This window comes from Mobula birostris, chromosome 9 (genome assembly GCF_030028105.1).
Source record: "Mobula birostris isolate sMobBir1 chromosome 9, sMobBir1.hap1, whole genome shotgun sequence".
In the NCBI taxonomy this organism is placed as follows: Eukaryota; Metazoa; Chordata; class Chondrichthyes; order Myliobatiformes; family Myliobatidae; genus Mobula; species Mobula birostris.
This window is the reverse complement of record NC_092378.1, coordinates 118,368,216-118,390,918: the sequence shown is the minus strand read 5'-3', so window position 1 is coordinate 118,390,918 and position 22,703 is coordinate 118,368,216. Positions and strand designations below refer to the sequence as shown.

The 22,703-nt window shown below is 40.2% G+C and overlaps 1 protein-coding gene and 1 long non-coding RNA gene across 2 annotated transcripts in view; one reads left to right on the top strand and one right to left on the bottom strand.

The window, feature by feature from the left end:
• The window catches only part of LOC140203012 (uncharacterized), a 61,327-nt gene that overhangs the window by 6,000 nt on the left and 32,624 nt on the right, over positions 1-22,703 (top strand). Inside the window, exons 2-3 of the long non-coding RNA XR_011887262.1 lie at positions 1,354-1,462; positions 3,008-3,067. This is a non-coding gene — a long non-coding RNA (uncharacterized lncRNA). The remainder of the gene's footprint in view (positions 1-1,353; positions 1,463-3,007; positions 3,068-22,703) is intronic.
• Positions 5,406-22,703, bottom strand: part of mmd2a (monocyte to macrophage differentiation-associated 2a) — a 114,509-nt gene continuing 97,211 nt past the window's right edge. Inside the window, exons 6-8 of the mRNA XM_072268692.1 lie at positions 16,415-16,516; positions 10,104-10,173; positions 5,406-9,052 (exon numbers count right to left, since the gene is read on the bottom strand). Of these exons, the coding sequence (XP_072124793.1) occupies positions 8,849-9,052; positions 10,104-10,173; positions 16,415-16,516 (376 nt within the window). The 3' untranslated portion in view covers positions 5,406-8,848. The remainder of the gene's footprint in view (positions 9,053-10,103; positions 10,174-16,414; positions 16,517-22,703) is intronic.

Here is a 22,703-nt window from a genome sequence, read left to right as displayed (position 1 = left end):
AAAGGTTATTAGCCAGTGTAACATCAAAGAAAATTAATGCCCCTGGGTGGTTCAAGAAACACTGATAGGTAAGACTTCATAACTAATACTTTGGGTGATGTCAGCCCTTGATTATAAAGCAAAATGCTTGTTATTATTGAAGCTTTGACAAGAATAGCAGAGGCCAGTACAAACGAGGACCTGTAATGGGGCTTGATTAAAAACAGAAAACGTTGACACACTAAGTTTGGTTCAGTAGCAGCAAGCATTGGTGAAAGAGGAATTAACTGGAGAAGCTGAAGTTGTTCTCCTAGCAGGACAGAAAGTAAAGGTAGAACTTTAAATAGTGTTGTCAGGAAATATGAAGCATTTTGGTCAAAGCAACAATGATGGCCTATTTCCAGTAGCAGGGAGCTGGATAGCTAGAAAAAAGATCTTGATAAAAGACCCACTGGCAAGATTTTGAGAATTATTTTTGATGCAGGAAGGTGCCTGATTGGTGAAAAGCAAATTGGTTACATTTCAAACTGAGTAAGTTATACACTTGTGAGGCAAAACATTTCTGGGGTATTGGCACATTGGTATCGATGCTGACTTTCTTAGCTGTGTGATACCATGAATTACAATGATAGTCTTCTGATTAGATTACTGTAAACACAAACCAATTTGCTGCGCATTCTGGCTTCTCAGAACAGGGGCCTTAGACAATACTGAAAACACATAAAATGCTGGAGGAACTCAGCATGTCAGGCTACATCTTTGGAGTGGAATTTGGAGTCAACATTTCAGGCCAACGCTGGCCAGTGGTGTAGTGGCATCCACACTGGACTTTGAGGCAAGTGGTCCTGGATTTGAATCCGGCCAGCTCCTTGCGCGCTTTCCATCGTGCTGGATTGAGTGTTGCGCTAGCAACTCGGCCTCGTAAAAAAAACAAATGCTAAAGAAATAACACACATAAAAATTGCTGGGGAACGCAGCAGGCCAGGCAGCATCTATAGGAAGAGGTACAGTCGATGTTTTGGCCCGAAACGTCAACTGTACCTCTTCCTATAGGTGCTGCCTGGCCTGCTGTGTTCCCCAGCAATTTTTATATGTGTTGCTTGAAATTCCAGCATCTGCAGATTTCCTCATGTTTGTGTTGCTAAAGAAACAGCAAGGTTGCCACCCACGTGCCATGTGCAGAAAGGAACAACAATTTCAGACCAAGGGCCTTTATTAGGATGGAAAGAAATGGTGTCTGCTTGAAACATTGACCACTTATTCCTCTCCATAGATGCTGCCTGACCTGCTGAATCCTTCCTCAATTTTCTGTGTTTTGCTCAAGATTTTCAGCATCTGCGGAATCTCTTATGTTTCTGACAATATTGGTTTCAGCATGGATCCAGTTATAAAAGGACTGTGTGAAGTCAACTGTGGTTACCTTCCCTTGATCGTCACAGGCTGCTAATCAGGAACTTGAGGAAACACCAGTAAGTTGTCAGATGTGAGTAACATACTGAATCATCTATGTAGCACAATAGTCTGGGTCATCCTAAGGAGCTGTTGGTAACATGTGAACAACATTTCACAGAGTCAACTAAACTACTTGATTTGACAACCCTCCTACCATTCTACATAATCACATCATGTCTACTGCATGTACCTATAACTTGCCAAGGCTTCATTCAATGGCATTTCTCAAATCCATTAACTTTTATTATTAAGAAGGACAAACATCAAAGGCAATGAAAAAGCTTACTACTGGCCAAGACCTATTTAAGTCATATTGTAGCAACACTCACAAAATGCTGGTGGCCTAGCCTGCTGCGTTCCACCAGCATTTTGTGTGTGTTGCTTGAATTTCCAGCATCTGCAGATTTTCTCGTGTTTAAGTCATATTGTACAACATTTTGAAAATACAGTATATTCCTGTCTCTATATGATATCATGATATATTATAGGGTAAAAACAGGGAAGCAATATCTATCAGCAGACAGCTCAAGGAACATAGATTCTATCCACATGGTAATTAGAATCTGGAACTCCTCTTGCTTATAGCAAGTATTATAGTTGGAAATAGAATCAATCTATGTCTTTATTGAATGGGTGTAAAAAAAAATACAAACCCATGACTGTGTGGCTAGGCATAGCTCAAACACCATCTGTAAATTTGCTGATGATACTACCGTTGTTGGCAGAATCTTAGATGGAGATGAGACGGTGTACAGGAGTGAATTATACCAGCTAGTTGAGTGGTGTCGCAGCAGCACCCATGCACTCAATGTCAGTAAGACCAAAGAACTGATTGTCAACTTCAGAAAGGGTAGGATGAGGGATCACAAACCAATCCTCATAGAGGGATCAGAAGTGGAGAGAGTGCATAATTTTAAGTTCCTGGGTATCAAGATCTCTGAGGATCTAACCTGGTCCAACATATCGATGCAGCTATAAAGAAGGCAAGACGGTGGCTATATTTCATTAGGAGTTTGAAGAGATTTGGTTTGTCACCCAAGACTTCTACAGATGTACTGTGGAGATCATTCTGATAGGCTGTTTCACTGTCTGGTATCAGGGGCGGGGGGGTCACTACTACACAGGATCGAAAGAAGTTAAAGAAAGTTATATAATTGGTCAGTTCCATCTTGGGTACTACAATCCATAGTATCCAAGACATCTTCAAGGAGTGGTGTCTCAAAAAGGAAGTGTCCATCATTAAGGACCCCATCACCCAGGCCATGCTCCCTTGTCATTGTTACCATCAAGAAGGAGGTACAGAAACCTGAAGGCACACACGCAGCATTTTAGGAATAGCTTCTTCCCCTCTGCCATTGATTCCTAAATGGATATTGAACCCATGAACACCACCTCACTTTTATTATTTCTGTATTTGCAATATTTTTAATTTAACAATATGTATATACTTACTGTAATTAATATACTTATTTTTCCCCTATATAATCCTGTATTGCATTGTACTGCTGTTGTTAAGTTAACAAATTTCATGACACGTGCCAGTGATAATTAACCCGATTCTGATTCTGACCTACAGGGCTGTAGGGACAGAGCAGGGAGATGGTACTGACCAACCGACCAGATGGCTTTACTAGAGGTAGGTATAAAACAGTGCTAAAACAATTCTATGATTTGGTGAGTTTTACAAGTCCTTACCTTTCATCGTGTAGGCTTGTGATGCCTTTATTCCATGAAAGAATTAAGCTAACCAAACTAGGTTCCTTATTTGCACGTGCTTTGTTTCAGTAAATCAATGTTTTAAGTTACGAGTTGAAGGCTTTAATATTTTCTATGTGGTGTTTTGTTCTACCCACCCGCTAACATGATGTCATGGTTCAAGATAAGAATCCCATTTTTGACTAAGCTACAATATGTAGGGAAAGCAGCAGAACGTAAGACCAAAACCATTGAGGTAGGGGCCAAAAGACGAAAGATTCTGTAGTGGATGTATGTTTGCTAGTGTTGATCTTAAACCAACACTAGCAAAAATAATGATTTTACCAATCTTCCTCTAAAATCCAGGTTGGGAAATTGTCTTGAGGCAGTATGTATCCTCTTAACTTATTCTGTCACTGGTTAGATAATCCAAGCTCCTTCACATAAACAAAACTGAAAGAGAAACTATAAATACTGGAAAACTAAAACAAAACCAGGAATTGTTGGGAATACTCAGCAGGTCAGACCACATCTGTGGGAAGAGGGACAGAGCTGAAGACCCTTCATCAGACACTGTTTCAATGAAGAGTGTTTGACCTAATATGTAAATGACTCTCCCCATAGTAACCAAAATGAGACAATCATTAAAATCACAAAGAGACCCTCTAAGATTTTATGAAATAATTCATTGTATTTCTGCCGGAAAAGCAGGGGTTTGAGACTAGGTATCCCCAAAAGGCCTTAATTAAAGTTGTTGATTTATACAGCAGGGAAACAGGCCCTTCAGCCCAACTCTTCCATGCCAACCAAAGGCCTAACTGAGCTGGTCCCATTTGCCTGTGCTTGGCTCCATATCACTCCAGACCTTTCCTGTTGATGTTCCTGTGTAAATGTCATTTAAACATTGTAATTGTACCCAACTCTACCACTTCCAACTGGCAACTCATTCCTACCACTTTCTGTGTAAAAATACTTGCCACTCATGCCCCTTTTAAGTCTTTTCCCTCTCACCTTAAACCAGTGCCCTCTTGTTTTAGATTCCTCTACTTCGGGATAAAGACTGTGACCTTATCTATGATCCTGAGGGATGACAGTACAGGTACATTTTATATACTGTACAAAGTTATTGCTCAGCCTCCTACATTCCAGGGAAAACAGCCCCCATCTATCCAGTCTCTCCTTACAAGTCAAGCTATCCAGTACAGACAACAATTTAGAGTCACAGAGTAATACAGCACAGAAATGACCCTTTAGCCCAGATTGTCCACACCAACCAAGATGCACAACCAAGCTCATCCCATTTCCCTGTGCTTGACCCATAACACTAAACATTTCCTATTCATGTACCTGCCAAATTTGTGCAGCACATCATCAACATCTGCATTTAATTGAGCCCAGCCCTGCCAAGAATTGTTCGTCTCACTTTAGCAAGGGCAAACCACCATATCATAGTTGGGAGCTTAATATCTAAGGATATGCTTTGCATTGAAAGGACAGACAGCTAGGCAGAGGGGGTGGGGTGGCTCTGTTGGTAAAAAATAAAACCAAATCCTTGGAAAGAGCTGAAATAGGATCCGAAGATGTAGAATCCTTGTGGGTAGAGAAACTGCAAGGGTAAAAATATCCTGATGGTAGTTATATGCAGGCCTCCATACAACAGCTATGATGTGGGCAACAAATTACAATGGAAGATAGAAAAGGGCAACGTTATTATAGTCATGGGGGATTTCAATATGCAGATAGTCTGGGAAAATCAGGTTGCTGCTGGATCCCAAGACAGAGAATTTGTAGGATATCTATGAGATGCCTTTTTAGAGCACCAGGGGAAAGGCTATTCTGGATGGGTGTTGTGAAATGAACTGGATTTGATTATGGAGTTCAAGGTAAAGGAACCCTTAGGAGGCAGTGAAAATAATGTGATAGAGTTCACCTTGCAATTTGAGAGGGAGAGGCTAAAGTCTGATCTATCAGTATTATAGTGGAGTAAGGGCATGAGAGGAGCTGGGAAAAATTGATTGGATGGGGACACTAGTAGGGATAACAGCAGAACAACAATGGCTGGAGTTTCTTGGAGAAATTTGGAAAGCGCAGGATAGATGCAGTACATCTCGAACTTTTCTAAAGGATGGATGATCAATGGTGGCTGACAAGAGAAGTCAAAAACAACATAAAAGCAAAAGTGAGGGCATATTATAAAACAAAATTAGTGGGAAGCTAGAGGATTGGGAAGCTTTTAAAAATTGTCAGAAGGCAACTAAAAGATGAAATATGATGTTAAGCTAGCCAATAGTATCAAAGATGATACCAAAAGTTTTCTTCAGATATATAAAAGGTAAAAGAGAGGCAGTACAAGATATATGGCCACTGGAGAATGACACTGTAGTGGTAGTAATAGGATCAAAGGAAATGGAGAATGAACTGTCTAAATATTTTGCATCCGTCTTCATTGTGGAAAACTCAGAAAATTTGATTGGCAGGAGGCAAAGGGTTTCTGATTGGCTGCCAGTGACTAGCAGTTTTCCTCAAGGGTCTGTGTTGGAATTGGGTTTTTTTTTCGCGAGATGTATCAATGATTTGGATGATGGAATGATGGCATTGTGGCCAAGTTTGCAGATGATGTGAAGGTTGATGGAGGGACAGGTAGCGTTGAGGAAACAGGGAGGCTGCAGAAGGACAGATTAGGAAGTGGTAGATGAAATATAGGTCTGGGAAATGTATGGTCACGCACTTTGGTAGAAGGAGTAAAGGCGTAGATTATTTTCCAAACTGGAAGAAAATTCAAAAATCCAAGGTGCAAAGTGACTTGGAGTCCTCGTGCAGGATTCCCTAAAGGTTAACTTGCAGGTTGAGTCAGTGGTGGGTAAAGCAAATGCAATGTTAGCATTCATTTCTAGAGGACTAGAGTATAACAGTAAGGATGTAATGCTGGGGTTTTAAAAGGCACTGTTGAGACCTCACTTTGAGTATTCTGAGCAGTTTTGAGCCTTTTATCTAAGAAAGGACGTTCTGACATTGGAGAGGATTTGGAGGAGATTCATGCTAATGATTCTGGGAATTAATGTGTTATTGTATGAAGAGCATTTGATGGATCTGGTCCTGTACTTGCTGGAATTAGAAGAATGATGGGGGATCTTATTGAAACCTATCAAATGTTAAAGGCCTAAGAAGAGTAGATGTGGAGAGGATGTTTCCTATTGTGGGGGAGTCGAGGACCAGAGGGCACAACCTCAAAATAGAGGTACGTCCATTTTGAAAGGGGAAGAGGAGGAATTTCTTTAGGTAGAGGGTGGTGTATCTGTGGATTTCGTTGCCACAGGCGGCTGTGGAGGCCTGGTTATTGGGTGTATTTAAAGCAAAGGTTCATAGACTCTTGATCACTCAGGGTATGAATGATTATGGGGCATGAATGATTATGGGGCGAAGGCAGGAGAATGAGGTTGAGAGGAAAAATGGATCAGCCAGGATGAAATTACCAAGAATTTCAATTGGCTGAATGGCCTAATTCTGTCCTTACACCTTATGGTCTATAATGTTATCTTTAATCATTTTGAGTTGATTTTTTATTTTATTGAGGTTATCTGACATAACTTTATTGTGCTATAAACATCACATGCATAACCCAATTACCATGTATACTGATTCAGTATGAGAGATCTTGTGAAGCCTTTCTGTACCCTTTCCAACTTAATGGTATCTTTCCTATAGCTAAGTGACCAGAATCTTCCACGTTTACTCACTTGGAAACGTAACTGTAGTCATTTTAATTATTGTTTGATTTTAATTTGCTAATTTTAAGATAATTAAGAATGCAAAAGAACATGCAATAAAATTTGAAATAAAAAAGGCTATTGAGAATAGGAAACTCTCCTTAGTAAAATACTGCATACACGAACAGGATGATTGTGAAGAAAAAGCTGACCAGTGGTTTCATACACATTGTTGATGAGTTGGGTAGGCTCATGGGTATGACAATGGCCCCCAATTCCTCTAAAATAGTGTTGTGGAATTAAAACTGGCAATTCATTTCCCCCCAGAGCAGAAAATGATTTCGAAGGTGAGTGTACTCCACAGTTAAATAACTAAAGACAGCCTATCATGCCACGATGACTGGACATATGGGTCATGGCTAGAAACTTTTTGAACTCAAATGAAATAATATCCTGAAGAATTTGGTGCTCCCAAGATGAAAGACTATTAGAAATTAGAAAGCAAAATGTGAGTTAAAAGAAAGTTTTGATGTTAATGTCCCTTAAGGAGCAAATTACCTATAGAAATGGAGCTAACATTTTATTATAGCCAAGGCCTATTTTAATTTTTGGACTAAAAATTCATGATGTACCTTGCGAGGCTGGGACTAAGAGATTTAAATGTGTCTTGGATGCAAGGCTTTCGTTGACAAGGAGGTTGAGCTGCATCCAAAAGAATGACTGCCCTGTTTGATTCAATTTAATTTAGGGCACTTGCCTCCTGGGCAGCAGTCCAAACAATTCCTGTAACTGGTGAGGAGAGGAGATGGGCAGGATTGGAGAGATGAGATTGTGTAGTAGCTCTGAAGAACATTTTGGGACAGGAAACATTACTGCTACTCCACAGGAGGGTCAGTGGAATCTGGAATTGGTAAGCAAGCCTCAGTCAAACTGGCTTGACGCCAATGCTGATAGATTCGTAATGAGGTTTCAGGAAAGATTATTGTGCCCCTTATTAGGAAGTGTGTGTGCCAACTGCTTGGAATGCCTACAATTTATATAAGGCCAGTATGGAATCAGTCATATTTTGCTTCTTCCCAAGCTGTAAGGCATTGTACCACACTGGTTAAAGGGTGAATGAAGACCAATTTCATAGAGTCATGTAGAAAGACAGCAAGTTGTCAGGCCCTTCAACTCATTAAGTGACCATGAAGCATTCATTTACACTTTTTTATTCTTGCCTCATCTATTTCCCCCAGATTCCACCACTCACCTACACATTTGGGCAATTTTACAACAGCCAATTAAGCTACTAACCTCCATGTCTTTGGGATGTGGGCAGAAAACTGAGCACCCAAGGAAAACCAATGTGGTCACAGAGAGAATGTGCAAACTCCATGCAGAGTGCACCCGAGGTCAGTATTGAACCTGACTTTCTGATGCTGTGAGGCAGTGGCTCTGCTTGTTTCAGTCCTATCTTCACTACTCCTAGAGTGGTTCTGAATCATTGCCAACATCAACAATTAAAGACATATTCCCAGTTCTGCCAATTAACCAAAATAGTTCAGATGCTTTCATGGATTTTCAACTAGTCCAGTTTCTAGCAAATGTATTACATTATGTGCCTCATAGTTAATAAAGTGTCTTCTAGAAAATATGATCTTCTCTTGGCACTCTTTTCACAGAAAAAGATCCATTAAAATGTACCTGTGTCTTACAAAAAACACAGCCAATAATAATTCAAGTGTTTTGAGGGGAGACATCTGACTATAAAATTATACAGTTAATAGAATAATATTCAGATGCATGCAGTTCTGAGAACCATCCAGTCAAGTTTGCAGGAATGTTCAGATATGTGTGCACATGCTTTTGAGTTTAATACTGGCCATAAATTTGGCGTTTCAGTGCTGAAGAAAATATTGGAGTTGCAGCATTGACATTCACATATCAATTGCACAGTCCAGAGATCGTTGCAATGTCTTGTTAATTTCACTGTGGTTGTAGACAAACATTGTCTGTCACAAGTTACAATCTGATCACTTTGATGTCCTCATATCCAGCATTTCAGGGCGGTACAGATACTTCCAGATAGCATAGTAATGGATCCCGGCACCAATGGCCACAAAGAGGTGCCATATTGCATGTGCAAATGGAATCCGTCCATCGCTCTTGAAGAACAGCATTCCCATGGTGTAGAAGACACCGCCCAGCAGCAGTTCAAACAGTCCTTCAGTATTAGGCTAACTCAAGAGAACAAGAAAAGATCTTTATTTCAATAAAGCACTTTGTTAGTATTTCCTGTCACTGTTATTAAATTGCATGCATCTTACCTTGAAAAACATTATGGCAAACAAATGGCTTCACTAACCTATCTGCACCTTGCCGACACGTCCCTCTCCATGGGTGCCATGGTATTGTAGCAGTTAGCAAAATGCTTTTACAACTCCAGAGATCGTCGGAGTTCAATTCCAGCGTCCTCTGTAAGGAGTCTTTGTATGTCTTCCCCATGGGTGCTCCAGTTTCCTCCCACAGTCCAAAGTGGGTAGGTTAATTGGTCATTGTAAATTGTCCCATGATTAGGTTCGGGTTAAATCAGGATTGTTAGGGATTGCTGGGATAGCACGGTTCAAAGGGCCAGAAGGGGCTATTCCACACTGTATCTTTAACTAAATAAAAAAATTAAGGAATATCATCAGTTTTCATGAACTTTCACAAAGCAATTTTCAAAGTAGTTTTGAACTATAATCCCTGTTGTAATATTGAGAAATGATTCATTGATTTGAACACAGCATATTTTCTATAAGTGTCACTGAGTTAATGACTAGATCATTTATTTTATTTTAGCACTAATTAACATGCTTTAAAGGCAAATAAATGCAGGTTAGCTGTGTTCATTTCTGAAGGCTTTGACACACTGCTACATATCTTTTCATTAGGAAACAATTGTCACTCAAGGGGTTTGAGCAAATGGTAGATTCGCACTCCAATGTAATATAGAGATAGTGCTGGCTTACTAAAAGCACTGCTATTCAGATAAGATGTTAAAGTGTGGTCAGTTTGGTCCTCTTAACTTGTGGGACTTGCTGGGTGCAAATTGGTAAACTATTTCCCGCACTTCAACGTGCTTCAGAAATATTTAATGTTTGCTCCTAAGTCTGCGACATTTCCTTTAGAAGTTTCAGTACTTAGACTTTACATGCATCACTGTATGAAAAGATAAACAAAGATACAAAGCATTGATAATATCTTAACATTAAGTGGATCAGAATTAAGAAAAAGGCAACCTCTTACCATTGACAGAATGACAAGTGCAGGAAAGATGCCCATTACCATGTAGCAGATCAGTTCCACAATTTTATACCTAAATACAGGACAGAATTTTGAGAATGACTATATTGGCTACATCATGGGTGAACAGCTCATAATAATGTCCCTGCTCTTCATGTTGCAGAAAGCATAACGGAGAATAGTTAGGGTTCTGACATTAGCGATGATTTCTCAAATTGATAATTCATTGTGCAGGCATGAATATGCTCAGGTAGACCTTGATATTAAAAATGTTTGTAGACTATCTCTGTGGTCTTAAAATTTGACTTTATGTTGGATTTTTCTTAACCATGACATGTAGTGAATGGAAATGATCGACCTGAATAGAATTGCATCATATTAGATCATTCAGGATGGCTATCGTCATTGAGTTTAGTGAACAGAGAAGTGTCTGGTAGCCACCTCAAGTTTCATGGATCCGTTATTCTGATACAGCATATCACCATAACTGATATCTTCACATAGAAAGTCTGGTCCATAGCTGGTGTAAGTGTCACTAATACTGCTTCTGGCAACAACAAACTTGTAACTTTTAATTCAGCACAGTGAATTAGCCAAAATGAAGTGGTTGTAAGTGGACCAACCAAAGGAGGAAGAACTCAAAGGGAAAAAGGGCCACTGTAGATTGAAAGCCCATATGAAAATCAAAATAGCTCCAATCCAAAGAGGTTTGAAAACAAGTTATTTCTCATTCTAACCTTCCATATATAACCATATAACAATAACAGGACGGAAACAGGCCATCTCGGCCCTTCTAGTCCATGCTGAACGCTCACTTTCACCTAGTCCCACCGACCTACACTCAGCCCATAACCCTCCATTCCTTTCCTGTCCATATAGCTATCCAATTTAACTTCAAATGACAACATCGAACCTGCCTCAACCACTTCTGCTGGTAGCTCATTCCAACACAGCTACCACTCTCTGAATAAAGAAGTTCCCCCTCATGTTACCCCTAAACTTTTGCCCTTTAACTGTCAACTCATGTCCTCTTGTTTGAATCTCCCCTACTCTCAATGGAAAAAGCCTATCCACGTCAACTCTATCTATCCCCCTCATAATTTTAAATACCTCTATCAAGTCCCCCCTCAACCTTCTACGCTCCAAAGAATAAAGACCCAACTTGTTCAACTTTTCTTTGTAACTTAGGTGATGAAACCCAGGTAACATTCTAGTAAATCTTCTCTGTACTCTCTCTAATTTATTGACATCTTTCCTATAATTTAGTGACCAGAATTGTACACAATACTCCAAATTTAGCCTTACCAATGCCTTGTACAATTTTAACATTACATCCCAACTCCTATACTCAATGCTCTGATTTATAAAGGCCAGCATACCAAAAGCTTTCTTCACCACCCTATCCACATGAGATTCCACCTTCAGGGAACTATGCACCATTATTCCTAGATCCCTCTGTTCTACTGCATTCTTCAATGCCCTACCATTTACCACGTATGTCCTATTTTGATTAGTTCTACCAAAATGTAGCACCTCACATTTATCAGCATTAAACTCCATCTGCCATCTTTCAGCCCACTCTTCTAACTGGCCTAAATCTCTCTGCAAGCTTTGAAAACCTACTTCATTATCCACAACTCCACCTATCTTAGTATCATCTGTATACTTACTAATCCAATTTACCAACCCATCATCCAGATCATTAATGTATATGACAAACAACATTGGACCCAGTACAGATCCCTGAGACACATCACTAGTCACCGGCCTCCAATCAGACAAACCGTTATCCACCACTGCTCTCTGGTGTCTCCCATCCAGCCACTGCTGAATCCATTTTACTACTTCAATATTAATACTTAACGATTGAACCTTCCTAACTAACCTTCCTTGTGGAACCTTGTCAAAGGCCTTACTGAAGTCTATATAGAGAACATCCACTGCCTTACCCTTGTCAACTTTCCTAGTAACCTCTTCAAAAAATTCAATAAGATTTGTCAAACATGACCTTCCACACACAAGCCCATGTTGGCTGTTCCTAATCAGACCGTCTATCCAGATAATTAGATATACCATCTCTAACAATACTTTTCATCAATTTACCCACCACTGACATCAAACTCACAGGCCGATAATTGCTAGGTTTACTCTTAGAACCCTTTTTAAACAATGGAACAACATAAGCAATACGCCAATCCTTCGGCACCATCCCCATTTCTAATGACATTTGAAATATTTCTGTAAGAGCCCCTGCTATTTCCACACTAACTTCCCTCAAGGTCCTAGGGAATATCATGTCAGGACCCGGAGACTTATCCACTTTTATACTCCTTAAAAGTGCCGGTACTTCCTCTTCTTTAATCATCATAGTTTTCATAACTTCCCTACCTGTTTCCCTTACTTTACACAATTCAATATCCTTCTCCTTAGTGAATACTGAAGAAAAGAAATGGTTCAAAATCTCCGCACGTAGCTCTGATTCTCTAAGGGACCAATTTTATCCCTCACTACCCTTTTGCTATTAATATAACTGTAGAAACCCTTTGGATTTATTTTCAACTTAATTGCCAAAGCAACCTCGTATCTTCTTTTAGCTTTTCTAATTTCTTTCTTAAGATTCTTTTTACATTCTTTATATTCCCCGAGCACCTCATTTACTCCATGCTGCCTATATTTATTGTAGATATCTCTCTCTTTCCGAACCGAATTTCCAATATCCCTTGAAAACCATGGCTCTCTCAAACTTTTAACCTTTCCTTTCAACCTAACAGGAACATCAAAATTCTGTACCCTCAAAATTTCACTTTTAAATGACCTCCATTTCTCTATTACATCCTTCCCATAAAACAAATTGACCCAATCTACTCCTTCTAAATCCTTTTGCATCTTTTTAAAGTTAGCCTTTCTCCAATCAAAAATCTCAACCCTGGGTCCAGATCTATCCTTCTCCATAATAGTATTGAAAATAATGGCATTGTGGTCACTGGACCCAAAGTGCTCCCCAACACAAAACTCCATCACCTGACCTATCTCATTCCCTAACAGGAGATCCAACACTGCCCCTTCTCTAGTTGGTACCTCCATGTATTTCTGCAAAAAAACTATCCTGCACACATTTTACAAACTCCAAACCATCCAGCCTTTTTACAGTATGGGCTTCCCAGTCTATGTGTGGAAGAATAAGATCTCCCACAATCACAGCCTTGTGCTTACTACAAATATCTGCTATCCAATTCCCAGACATCTAAGGAGAGAACAAGCTCAAGGGCTGACTGGCAAGAATAAAGGCAATGATTACAAATGATGTAAAAATCAAAAAAGCAGGATGTTGAGCACCAGGAAACTGAATGAAAATGATAAAAAATTGTAATATAGTGGAATAGAGGAAGGGAGGAAGTTAAAGAGGGTTTAATAGTTGTGTTGATTCATGTAGTATTATTCATGAGAAAACTGATGGCAGAGCTTATAATTGGATGACGTATAAAAAGGCAACGTAGTGTAAGAGATAATATATGAGATCATGAAAAGGCAATGTAACTTCATTGGACATGTGATTAGGAAAGAGGAGTTAGAATTCACGGTAATTATGGGAAAGATTGAAGGGAAGAAAGCAAGAGAAAAACAAAGACAAATGATGATGGAGACAGCAGCCAGAGAACTGGAAATTAATACCAATGAATTGATCCACTTGACCTGAAACAGGAGTGTGTGGGCCATGGCAGTCAAAGCTCAAACTGGGCATGGCACCTGATGATGATGATGATAAAAAGGCAAGGGCATGTTTTATATCAAGGAATGCTAAATTCAGGCTTATTGTGACTATGGGACATTAACCTAGAATGTGCAGCATTAAAATGACTCCATCAAAAAATAGAACAAAATAATTTGCAGAAACATATGGGAAATAATGTCTTGGGATTCTAATACAAATTAGATTGTGATCAATCTAGACAGCTATTGCCGAAAAAGAACAAACATGAAGATTGAACTTGCTGCTGTTTAAAGGGAGGCCAAGACCAATGCAATATGCAATAGTGTTTGGCTTCTAACTGATTGAATTTGACTGTAACAGTAATGTTATCCTGCATCTTGTTTTAACGTAAGTGCCTGTTAAAACAAATTGATGGTAAGTTACAGCAGCACAGCCATTCGATTATATGTGGAGAAAATCTATTTATATTGTGCATTCAATAACTTCAAACATACCCTTTTCAATTCGGCAAATACACAAGGCTTAAACATATGTAATAGGACCATAGACTACAGGCTGGAGTGTGGATTGGCAATTGAATTATTTCACCTTCAATACCTGGGCAGAGTTCTTCTCACAAGACGAATGTTCTCTCTGCACCAACCTAAACAAAACTTCCTGAATTCAAATCCAGAGAGCAAATGCATGCAACTCAAAACCTTAACAGCGAATAATGGATCCAGTTAAACAGAATCACATCGGATATGAGAAATGGTTAACATTATGCCTCTGAGACGAGCTTGATCAAAGCAAAGAGAACTCCTTACAATGTGTGACTGAGAGAGCTTGCATTGTGATGTTGAATAATAAAATCAAAAAAGTATTTCCTACTGTCAATGCCAACGTCCCTATAGTAAAGGAACCAAATTACACTTTGTATATCTGCTTGTCAAAAAAAGGTTTAAAGCATTAATAATTTTGTAAAAATTAACAAGGTATGGGAAATTCAGAAATTATAACAACAGCTCTTTTTGTTATTTCATTTTTTTCTTTAATGAGGGAGGCAATTAAAACATAAGTCCATTACTTCTGACAATTTGACCTTCACCAAGCCAGCAGACCTCGAAAAAAGTTATATATTGATTTATTTCTTGAGAATACAGCACAGAATAGGCACTTCCAGCCCTTCAAGGCAAAACTACCCTGTAATCCCCTAATCTAACCTGAGCCTAATCATGGGACAATTTACAATAACCATTTAACCTACCAACCGGTACGTCTTTGGACTATGGATAGAAACCCATGCCGTCATGGGGAGAACGTATAAGTTCCTTACAGGCAGCAGTGGGAATTGAACCAGTGTCACCTGCACTGTAAAGGGTTGTGCTAACCACTATACAGATGAATTAAAGATTTAATTGTTAATTGGTTACTGCAAATTGCCCCTTTCTCTAGATAAGTAGGAAACGAATCAGAGTGGAGTTGATTTCAGAGAGAAAAGAAAGTGCAGGGATTCAGAGAGATAAGAGAGAAAAAGGGATCGGTGGGAGCCAGCACAGTTTAGATGGGCTGAATGACTTCATGGGATGCAGGATGATGGCAGCACAAGTTCATAAGAATTACGCTTTGGTTAAGTTATTATTGAGATATTTAAAACAGTTGAAGGATTCGATAAAGTTGTAGATGAACATTATTTTTCCTGTTTTGAAAGTTTGCAACTAAGGACTAATATCTCGTTCAAGGAAGCTTGTCACAACCTTTCTAAGGGCAATCAGGAATATTTAGAGATGCCCAGATCTTATTTTTTTTAATCCCTTGAAACTAGACGTGGGTCATTAAGAGATGGAGTGTCTTGGAAATCAGGCTAGGAGGTCTACTGACAACTTCATAACTGAAGCCAGTACATTTTTGCTGTGCAAGGAAATTAAATAACACCAAACCAGGACAATTTGCTGGTATTGAGATCAACCATGACCTCCTGATTGGTAGAACTAACTCAAAGGGATGTTCCTCCTGTACTGGTCTGTACCTATGTTCTTTCGAACTGCAGCTTATCCTGTGTATGAGTGTAGATTTACAAATCTAACAAAATTCAACATGGTCCCATCTCTGCGTGAGAGTTTACCAATAACATTGGGATAGTTGGTTTGCATTTTCAATGTTTGATTAATGTTGATTATCTTTTACTCTCCTAGTCTTGTTATTACAAATAGAAGCCTTTATGAAGTATAGCATTTACTAAAGTGTTATTTTTTTAAAAATTAAAAGTATTCTAGTCTCTTAATGGGCTGACCTATACCGTCTTGTGTTTGGCACAGTATTCTGATTGGGAAGATGCACTGGTGCTATTCCTAGACCAACCTCAAAGGGGCACAGTAGGTCTAACATTCAGTTTTTGTTATTGGTAGGACATTTGTTCTTGGGAGTAGAAAACAGTGACATCAGGATAAGTGATCTAGAGGAGGGGTGCAATGAAAATCCAGGACTCTGACCTTGCATGTTGGAGCAATAACATTGCTTTTGGCAGTTTTAAAAACAGCTGGACACAATAATAAGTCCATACCAGCCCCGTTTCACTATGCTCTTCATTTCTGTTTCACTTTCAGTCAATCCAGGTACTCACCGTTCATGAAACAGAAACACATAGACAGTTCCAATGCAGGCCATTATCCAGATGATCCAGCGCATGTGAGATGCCCAGGGGCCCAGCTCCCGCAGATTCAGCCTGTTATAGAAAACAGTAGGCAGTAAATTGATTCAGTTCAAAATGGCAGGTGTGGTTAAAAAAATGAGGGTTTTGGGACAGCAGACAACTCGTTGGTACAGGCATTACTAATTCAACTTAGCTGGTTACGGGTGTGGGAATTGTTTGAAAAATGGTATGAAGTATAAAGCAAATTCCACATGATACCGGTCTGTAGCATCGTTCATCAACTCCAGAAAATATGATACATCAATATAGTCATTAATGAGTAGTTGATGGAGGGTATATACAGACATTGTGAAGGATGTAACAGCTCCAATTATCTTCACCTTTAATTTAACATTGTTGGTATGAAAAAGAGGGGAGATGTCAAGACAGCTTCTTCACCCAGAGAGTTGTCAGATCATGAAATGCTTTGACAGAAACCATCATAACTTTTAAGGGAATGGTGTTTCAATATTTGAAGTCATGCAAGTTAAAGAGGCACGGAAAGAGCGTTAAAATAATGGGATTAATTTTTCAGTTGTGCCAGGTAAAAGCTAGCACAAACCTAATAGGCCATATGGCCTTCGGCTGTAATTAAAATTTATGATGTTATCGTCTTTAGTTGCCTGCTGCAATGATACAATACTTGAAAACACCATTTGCTCCTAATTTTCCCTGAGTTACAAAAGAAAATGTTTATCTTGAGCTTTGATCATGTATCTTATTTCTGATTTTACCTATATTTCCTATATCCTTATGACAAAGGAGACCATTCGGCCCACTGAGTCCATGCAGTTCTTGCAGCAATCCCACTCATGCCATTCCCTCATTTGTTTCCCTGTAACCTATTCTCCTTCACATACCTATCAACTCCATCCTAATTCTCAATGACTCCTACTTCCATGAAGGGTAATTCACAGTATCCAGGAATGTGGGAAACCAGACGACCTGGGAGAAATCCGTACTGTTACAGAGACCATGTGCAAACTCTGCATACAGAGGACCAGAGAGCAGGAGCAAACCCAGGTTGCTGGAGCTGTAAGATTTGCAGCACTACAGTGTTGTTATTTTTGGTGTGAAGAACATACAATATATTTTATGATTCTGGTGTTGGCTTAAGATATAGCTATGGTGCTGGTGGGTTCTTCTATCCCCCTTTGATGCACTATTTTGCCCCTCCTGATTTTCTCTCCCTCAGTCTGGTCTCCTCTCCATTCCTCCCCTCTCTTCAACCTCATTTGTCTCTGCTCTCCCTCGCTCCACTCTCTTCTCTGCAATCTCTGATAGCTTCTCCTTCATTCCCCAATTCAATTGTCCTTTCCATCAGCCTAGTCTTCCTCCATCTCCTCTCTTCCCCTCCCTTTATTCTCTCAACTTCACTCCACTCTATGATAACTTCTACCCAACACCACTCTTTGCAGCATCTATGGAGAGGAATGGTCAAAACCAAACCATCAAAGGTCCATTTCCCTCCAATGATGCTGCCTGACCTACAGAGTTCCTCCAGATTCCAGCATCTGCAGGTTTGAGTCTCCACATTTTGCAAACAGTCATTGGTCTTTATTGAAAGAGTTGTAGTTTAGAAATAAGGAAGTGTTGCTACAAACCACAGGGTAGTATTAAACTCATGCCTGGAACACTGTGCAATATTTTGGTTCCCCTGTTTAAGAAGTGATATTCCAGGTTGGTAGGCAGTCCAAAAGAGATTCACTATGCTAATTTCTGGGATAACAGGATTGTCCTTTTATGAGTGGTTGGAGAAATTAGAGCTATATTCTTTGGAGTTTAGATGAATGAGAAGGGATGTTACTGAAACAGATGAGATCTTGGAGATATCGGGGTAATACTGAGATGGTTCCATTAGTGTGAGAACCTCAAAGGTTGTGTCATAGTTACAAATTTAGAGGGTGGTCACTTAAAAATGAACTGCGTAGGCACTTCTGTCAGAGGGCAGTGAATCCTGCAGTTCTCTACCCAGGAGGGCATTGAGGCTGGATCAATGAGGTATATTAAAAGGAAGTGGATTCCAGTTAATAGGGGATTGGTTACCTGGGGCAGCCGCTTATTTGGTTCAGCTCTTGAAGAACAAAAACTAATCAAGAAAGTAGCCGGGATTCCCAGAAGCTTGTTTGGGGCACTGTGATGCTTAATTGGGGCAGAAGACTGGTGCCATAGAGTTTCTAAATAGCGTCAGGTGTGTGCCATTGTGTGGTCATTAGACACTAGACCGTGCTTAGAGCAAACAGTTTTAAAATAGTGTCAACTGCGTGCGCTTGTGTTCAAAAAGCAGTGATTTTTGTCACTGATAGTAGGTGAGAAATAACCAATAAGACAATTCAGAACTGTTTTGCTGAAACTGCGGTTTCAAGCAGTCAGGCTTGAAGATGCCAGAAATAGCCGGGAGTGAAAATGAATCTATTTCACTGCTTCAACAAGTTAGGAACTACAAAGAATCTAAAGGTATTGACAATCATCTTGAATGTCACAATGAAAATGAAGATTTGGAGGATGCAATTGTCAATAGATTGCATGAAGCAGTCCATTATCTGCACTAGGTGACTGTCTTTTACAGTCAATCAAAAGATCGCGGCAATGTACAGGTACACTGGATGAATTCCTCTAACGATAAAAATTAGAAACTGATACATTGTTTTATAACACTATAGTTGTATTGGTAGTGTTCTAATTTGTTCTGTGTTTCATTTAAATACATAATTTGTTACTCGGTTAAATGGTAGTTTGTCTTTTTATACCCTTGGAGCTGGGTCAGTAGGAGATAGTGAAGTTGAATCGCTCAAAGAAGAGGGACCAGTGAGCCTGACCTGTTACGGTGGCAGGTCTGTTGTATGGATATGAGGTTCTCATGGTCAGTCCAAATCAGGAAGGTCTCAGTAATCCACATCAGCCAATGTCTCCATTCTTGCCTATTTCCCACTCCATAACAGTGCTGTGTAGAGTTGAACTTAAGCAAGAAGAAGGCACAAGGATGTGTCTTCCCATCTGGTCCTTGCTGGGAGAGGGTGGCCCTGGCGCCCTTCTCAGATCCACCCACACCTACCACAAAAGGTCCAGAGGGTTTTGAATGGCAGTGAATGGGAGTGGTGGTGAAGCATCTCTTGAACTCCTGGAAAGTGTGGTTCATGGCAGCAGACCAAGTTAGGTGATTTGGTGAGTGAGGCAAGAGGAGTGGTGATTTAGCTGTAGTTCCTTATGAAATGGTGGTAAAGGTTGGAGAAGCTCAAGAAGCGCTGTAGCCGTGCGAAGGAGTGTGGTTAGGGCCATTCAACGACAGGGCTCACTTTCTCTAGCTCCATGGTTATGCTTTGGGTGAAAGGATGTAACCCAGGAAGGAAATGACTCAGGTGTAGAACTGTCTAATTTGCAGTATAGTTTTTGTGACAGATGTGGTCTTGGGGGTCTTGAGAGAAGATGAGGATATCGTCAAGGTAGATGAGCACATACTTGGGTAGCATATCTGGAAGGATTTTTTTTTTTAGAAACCTGGTGAACTGTTGGAAAGTCCAAGTGGCATCATCGTATTCATAGTGGGCAGTCGTCCACTGATACACCTGACGGATGCAAATCAGACTGTACGTGCTCCATTGATCCAGCTTAGTGAAGATTTTATTTATTTAGTGATGCATCACAGTGCAGGCCCTTCAAGCAGCGCCACCCCAGCAACCCCGATTTAACCCAAACCTAATCACGGCACAGTTTACAATGACCAATTAACCTCCCCAGTACGTCTTTGGACCGTGGGAGGAAACCAGACCTCCCACACTTTCCACGGGGAGGACGCAGATCCTGTGCTGTCCATCAAGGGGAGAGGGTAGCCATTTTTACTGGTGATTTTGTTGAGTCAACAGTAATCAAAGCAAGGTCAGAGACAAAGAAGAATCCTGCACTGGCTGGGGAGTGGGACGGTAAATGAAGCCCTGCTGTAGCGCTTCAGTGATGTAGTCTTTCAGGGCTTGGGTCTCAGGAGGGGAGAGGGAGAACAGATGGCCTTGGAGAAAGGTGGCGACCAGGAGAACATCAATCGCGCAGTTCTGAGGTCTGTGAGGTGGCAGGGTGCTGGCCTCTCTTTTAATGAAAGTGATGGCAAAGTAGAATATTCCTGTGGGAGTTTGGTGAGGTGATGGTTTCCTCGGATTTACAGGGTGAAGTCAACTGAGGTTGCAGGCAGGTAGGTCCCCAACTCAGCAGTGAACTGGATGACTAGGATGGCCAGGTGAAGTGAGGGTCATGAGTGGACAGCCAGGGGTAACTCAAGATGAGAGGAGTGTTGGGTGAGTCATCGGGGGAAATTGGATAGACATATGGTGCTCTCTGATGCTCATGTACATAGCCTGTGTGTTCACTCTGACCATCCCAGAGCCCAAAGGATGTCTGGCAATGGCCATGATGCAGAAGGAGTGACGGATAAGCTGCGTAGGAAGACAAAACAGCACACACTTGAATCTCTTTTCCTGCACTTCTTTCTTCTTTCCCTCATGCCAGTTTCTTGTCCATCAGTCCACTCATCTTCTTGCTTAAGCCTTCAGTTCCTCATTCTGATTTCTCACCATCTCTCCACTTCAACCTCCTGGAACTCTCGCAATGATTACAAAAAAAATCAATGGGAATGGTGAGGGTATCTATTTCAGGCCACACAATCCATAGCTTGAACTAGGCACAGCCACAGAATCAGATGCATAGCTCTAGTGGGCTGAGGTAATGCTTGTATTTTCTGAATGTAATGAACCAGAGGTAACTACTTTTCAGGCCTGCAGCCCAACAGTCAGTCCTGACACCTGCAGCTTCCTTGTGGGTATTTTTACCAGGCAGGGAGAATGGACTAGAATCACTTCCACACAGATTACTTTTCCAGGAATGCTGTGGGAAATGGGGAGTATATCCACTCCTGATAAAATCAACTGAATCTCTCACTGATCGCGTCATAGAGGATGAGAGGTGGGGGTAGTTTTCTAAAGTGCACTCTGCCCCAATGCTCTTGAAGAAGCCACAGTGACCTCTCAGGAAGGAATAAGTCAGGTTTTTCCAATTAGACTTCTTCATTTAAGTTAACCTTGTGACCTGATGAGAGGAAATCCATCGCTGTGCAATAAAACAATCAGGACCAACACAACACTCTAACAGCTTGGTATTCAGCAAACTTAAATCCTGCTGTCTGCTAAATTTAGCAGATTAATTCATAACCACATTACCCAAGGGACCAGGCCTCATATCATTGCCACAGAAGTAATTCACGAAGTCAGCAAAAGTACAAAAAGATTATTACTATAAATTTAAGGCAATTGTGATTGTTGCCTTGAACCCACATTTAAATCAATTTGATAGATATAATACTTTTCATATGTGATTGTTGTTGGATTCATCAAATTCACATTCAGAAAAACGTGAATAATCCTCAACCATTAAAACTGAAAAAAATACACAAGACATAAATTTGTAAGTATGACACTTGATTCACTGTGGGCTTATGTTTACATTTATGAACCCAAGATGACCTTTTATTTGAAAGCTGCTAATGGAATGTTTAAAGGGGTAGATTTTGTTTTTATGTAATCCTGCAAAATGGGACAGTTTAAATCAGCAATCCATTTAAAACTAATCTTTTTCAAAATTTTCATTGTCATCCATGGAAATGTCAGCTGTTTTATACTATCGCACAAACAGCTGGTAGAAAAAATGTAAGAAATAGAAGGACCTTGTACATTGGACACTTACAACATGACATCATAATGTGGACAATTAACTCTTACCATCCCACTCCTCCTGCATGCGTGTTCAGTGCCTTCCTTTCCTTGCCCTGAAATACCCTATCAGTGTGTTTGTTCAACTTCTCTCGCAGCTGATCTACAGCAAATGTCTCATTTTCCCTCATCTAGGTAACTGAGTGATGGCTGTCTATTTTGGCAGCATGGCCGAATGTGATCCTCTGATGAAAAAGAGCCAATTTACATTCACACTTCTGGCAAGCATTCCTAGATGTAAAACATAAACGTCATCTGATATATTCTGCTTTTTGAGACCAGCAACACTCCAATTGTTTTACTGCTCATAGAAAACCATAGAAACCATAGAAAAACTACAGCACAGAAACAGGCCTTTTGGCCCTTCTTGGCTGTGCCAAACCATTTTCTGCCTAGTCCCACTGACCTGCACACGGACCATATCCCTCCATACACCTCCCATCCATGTATTTGTCCAATTTATTCTT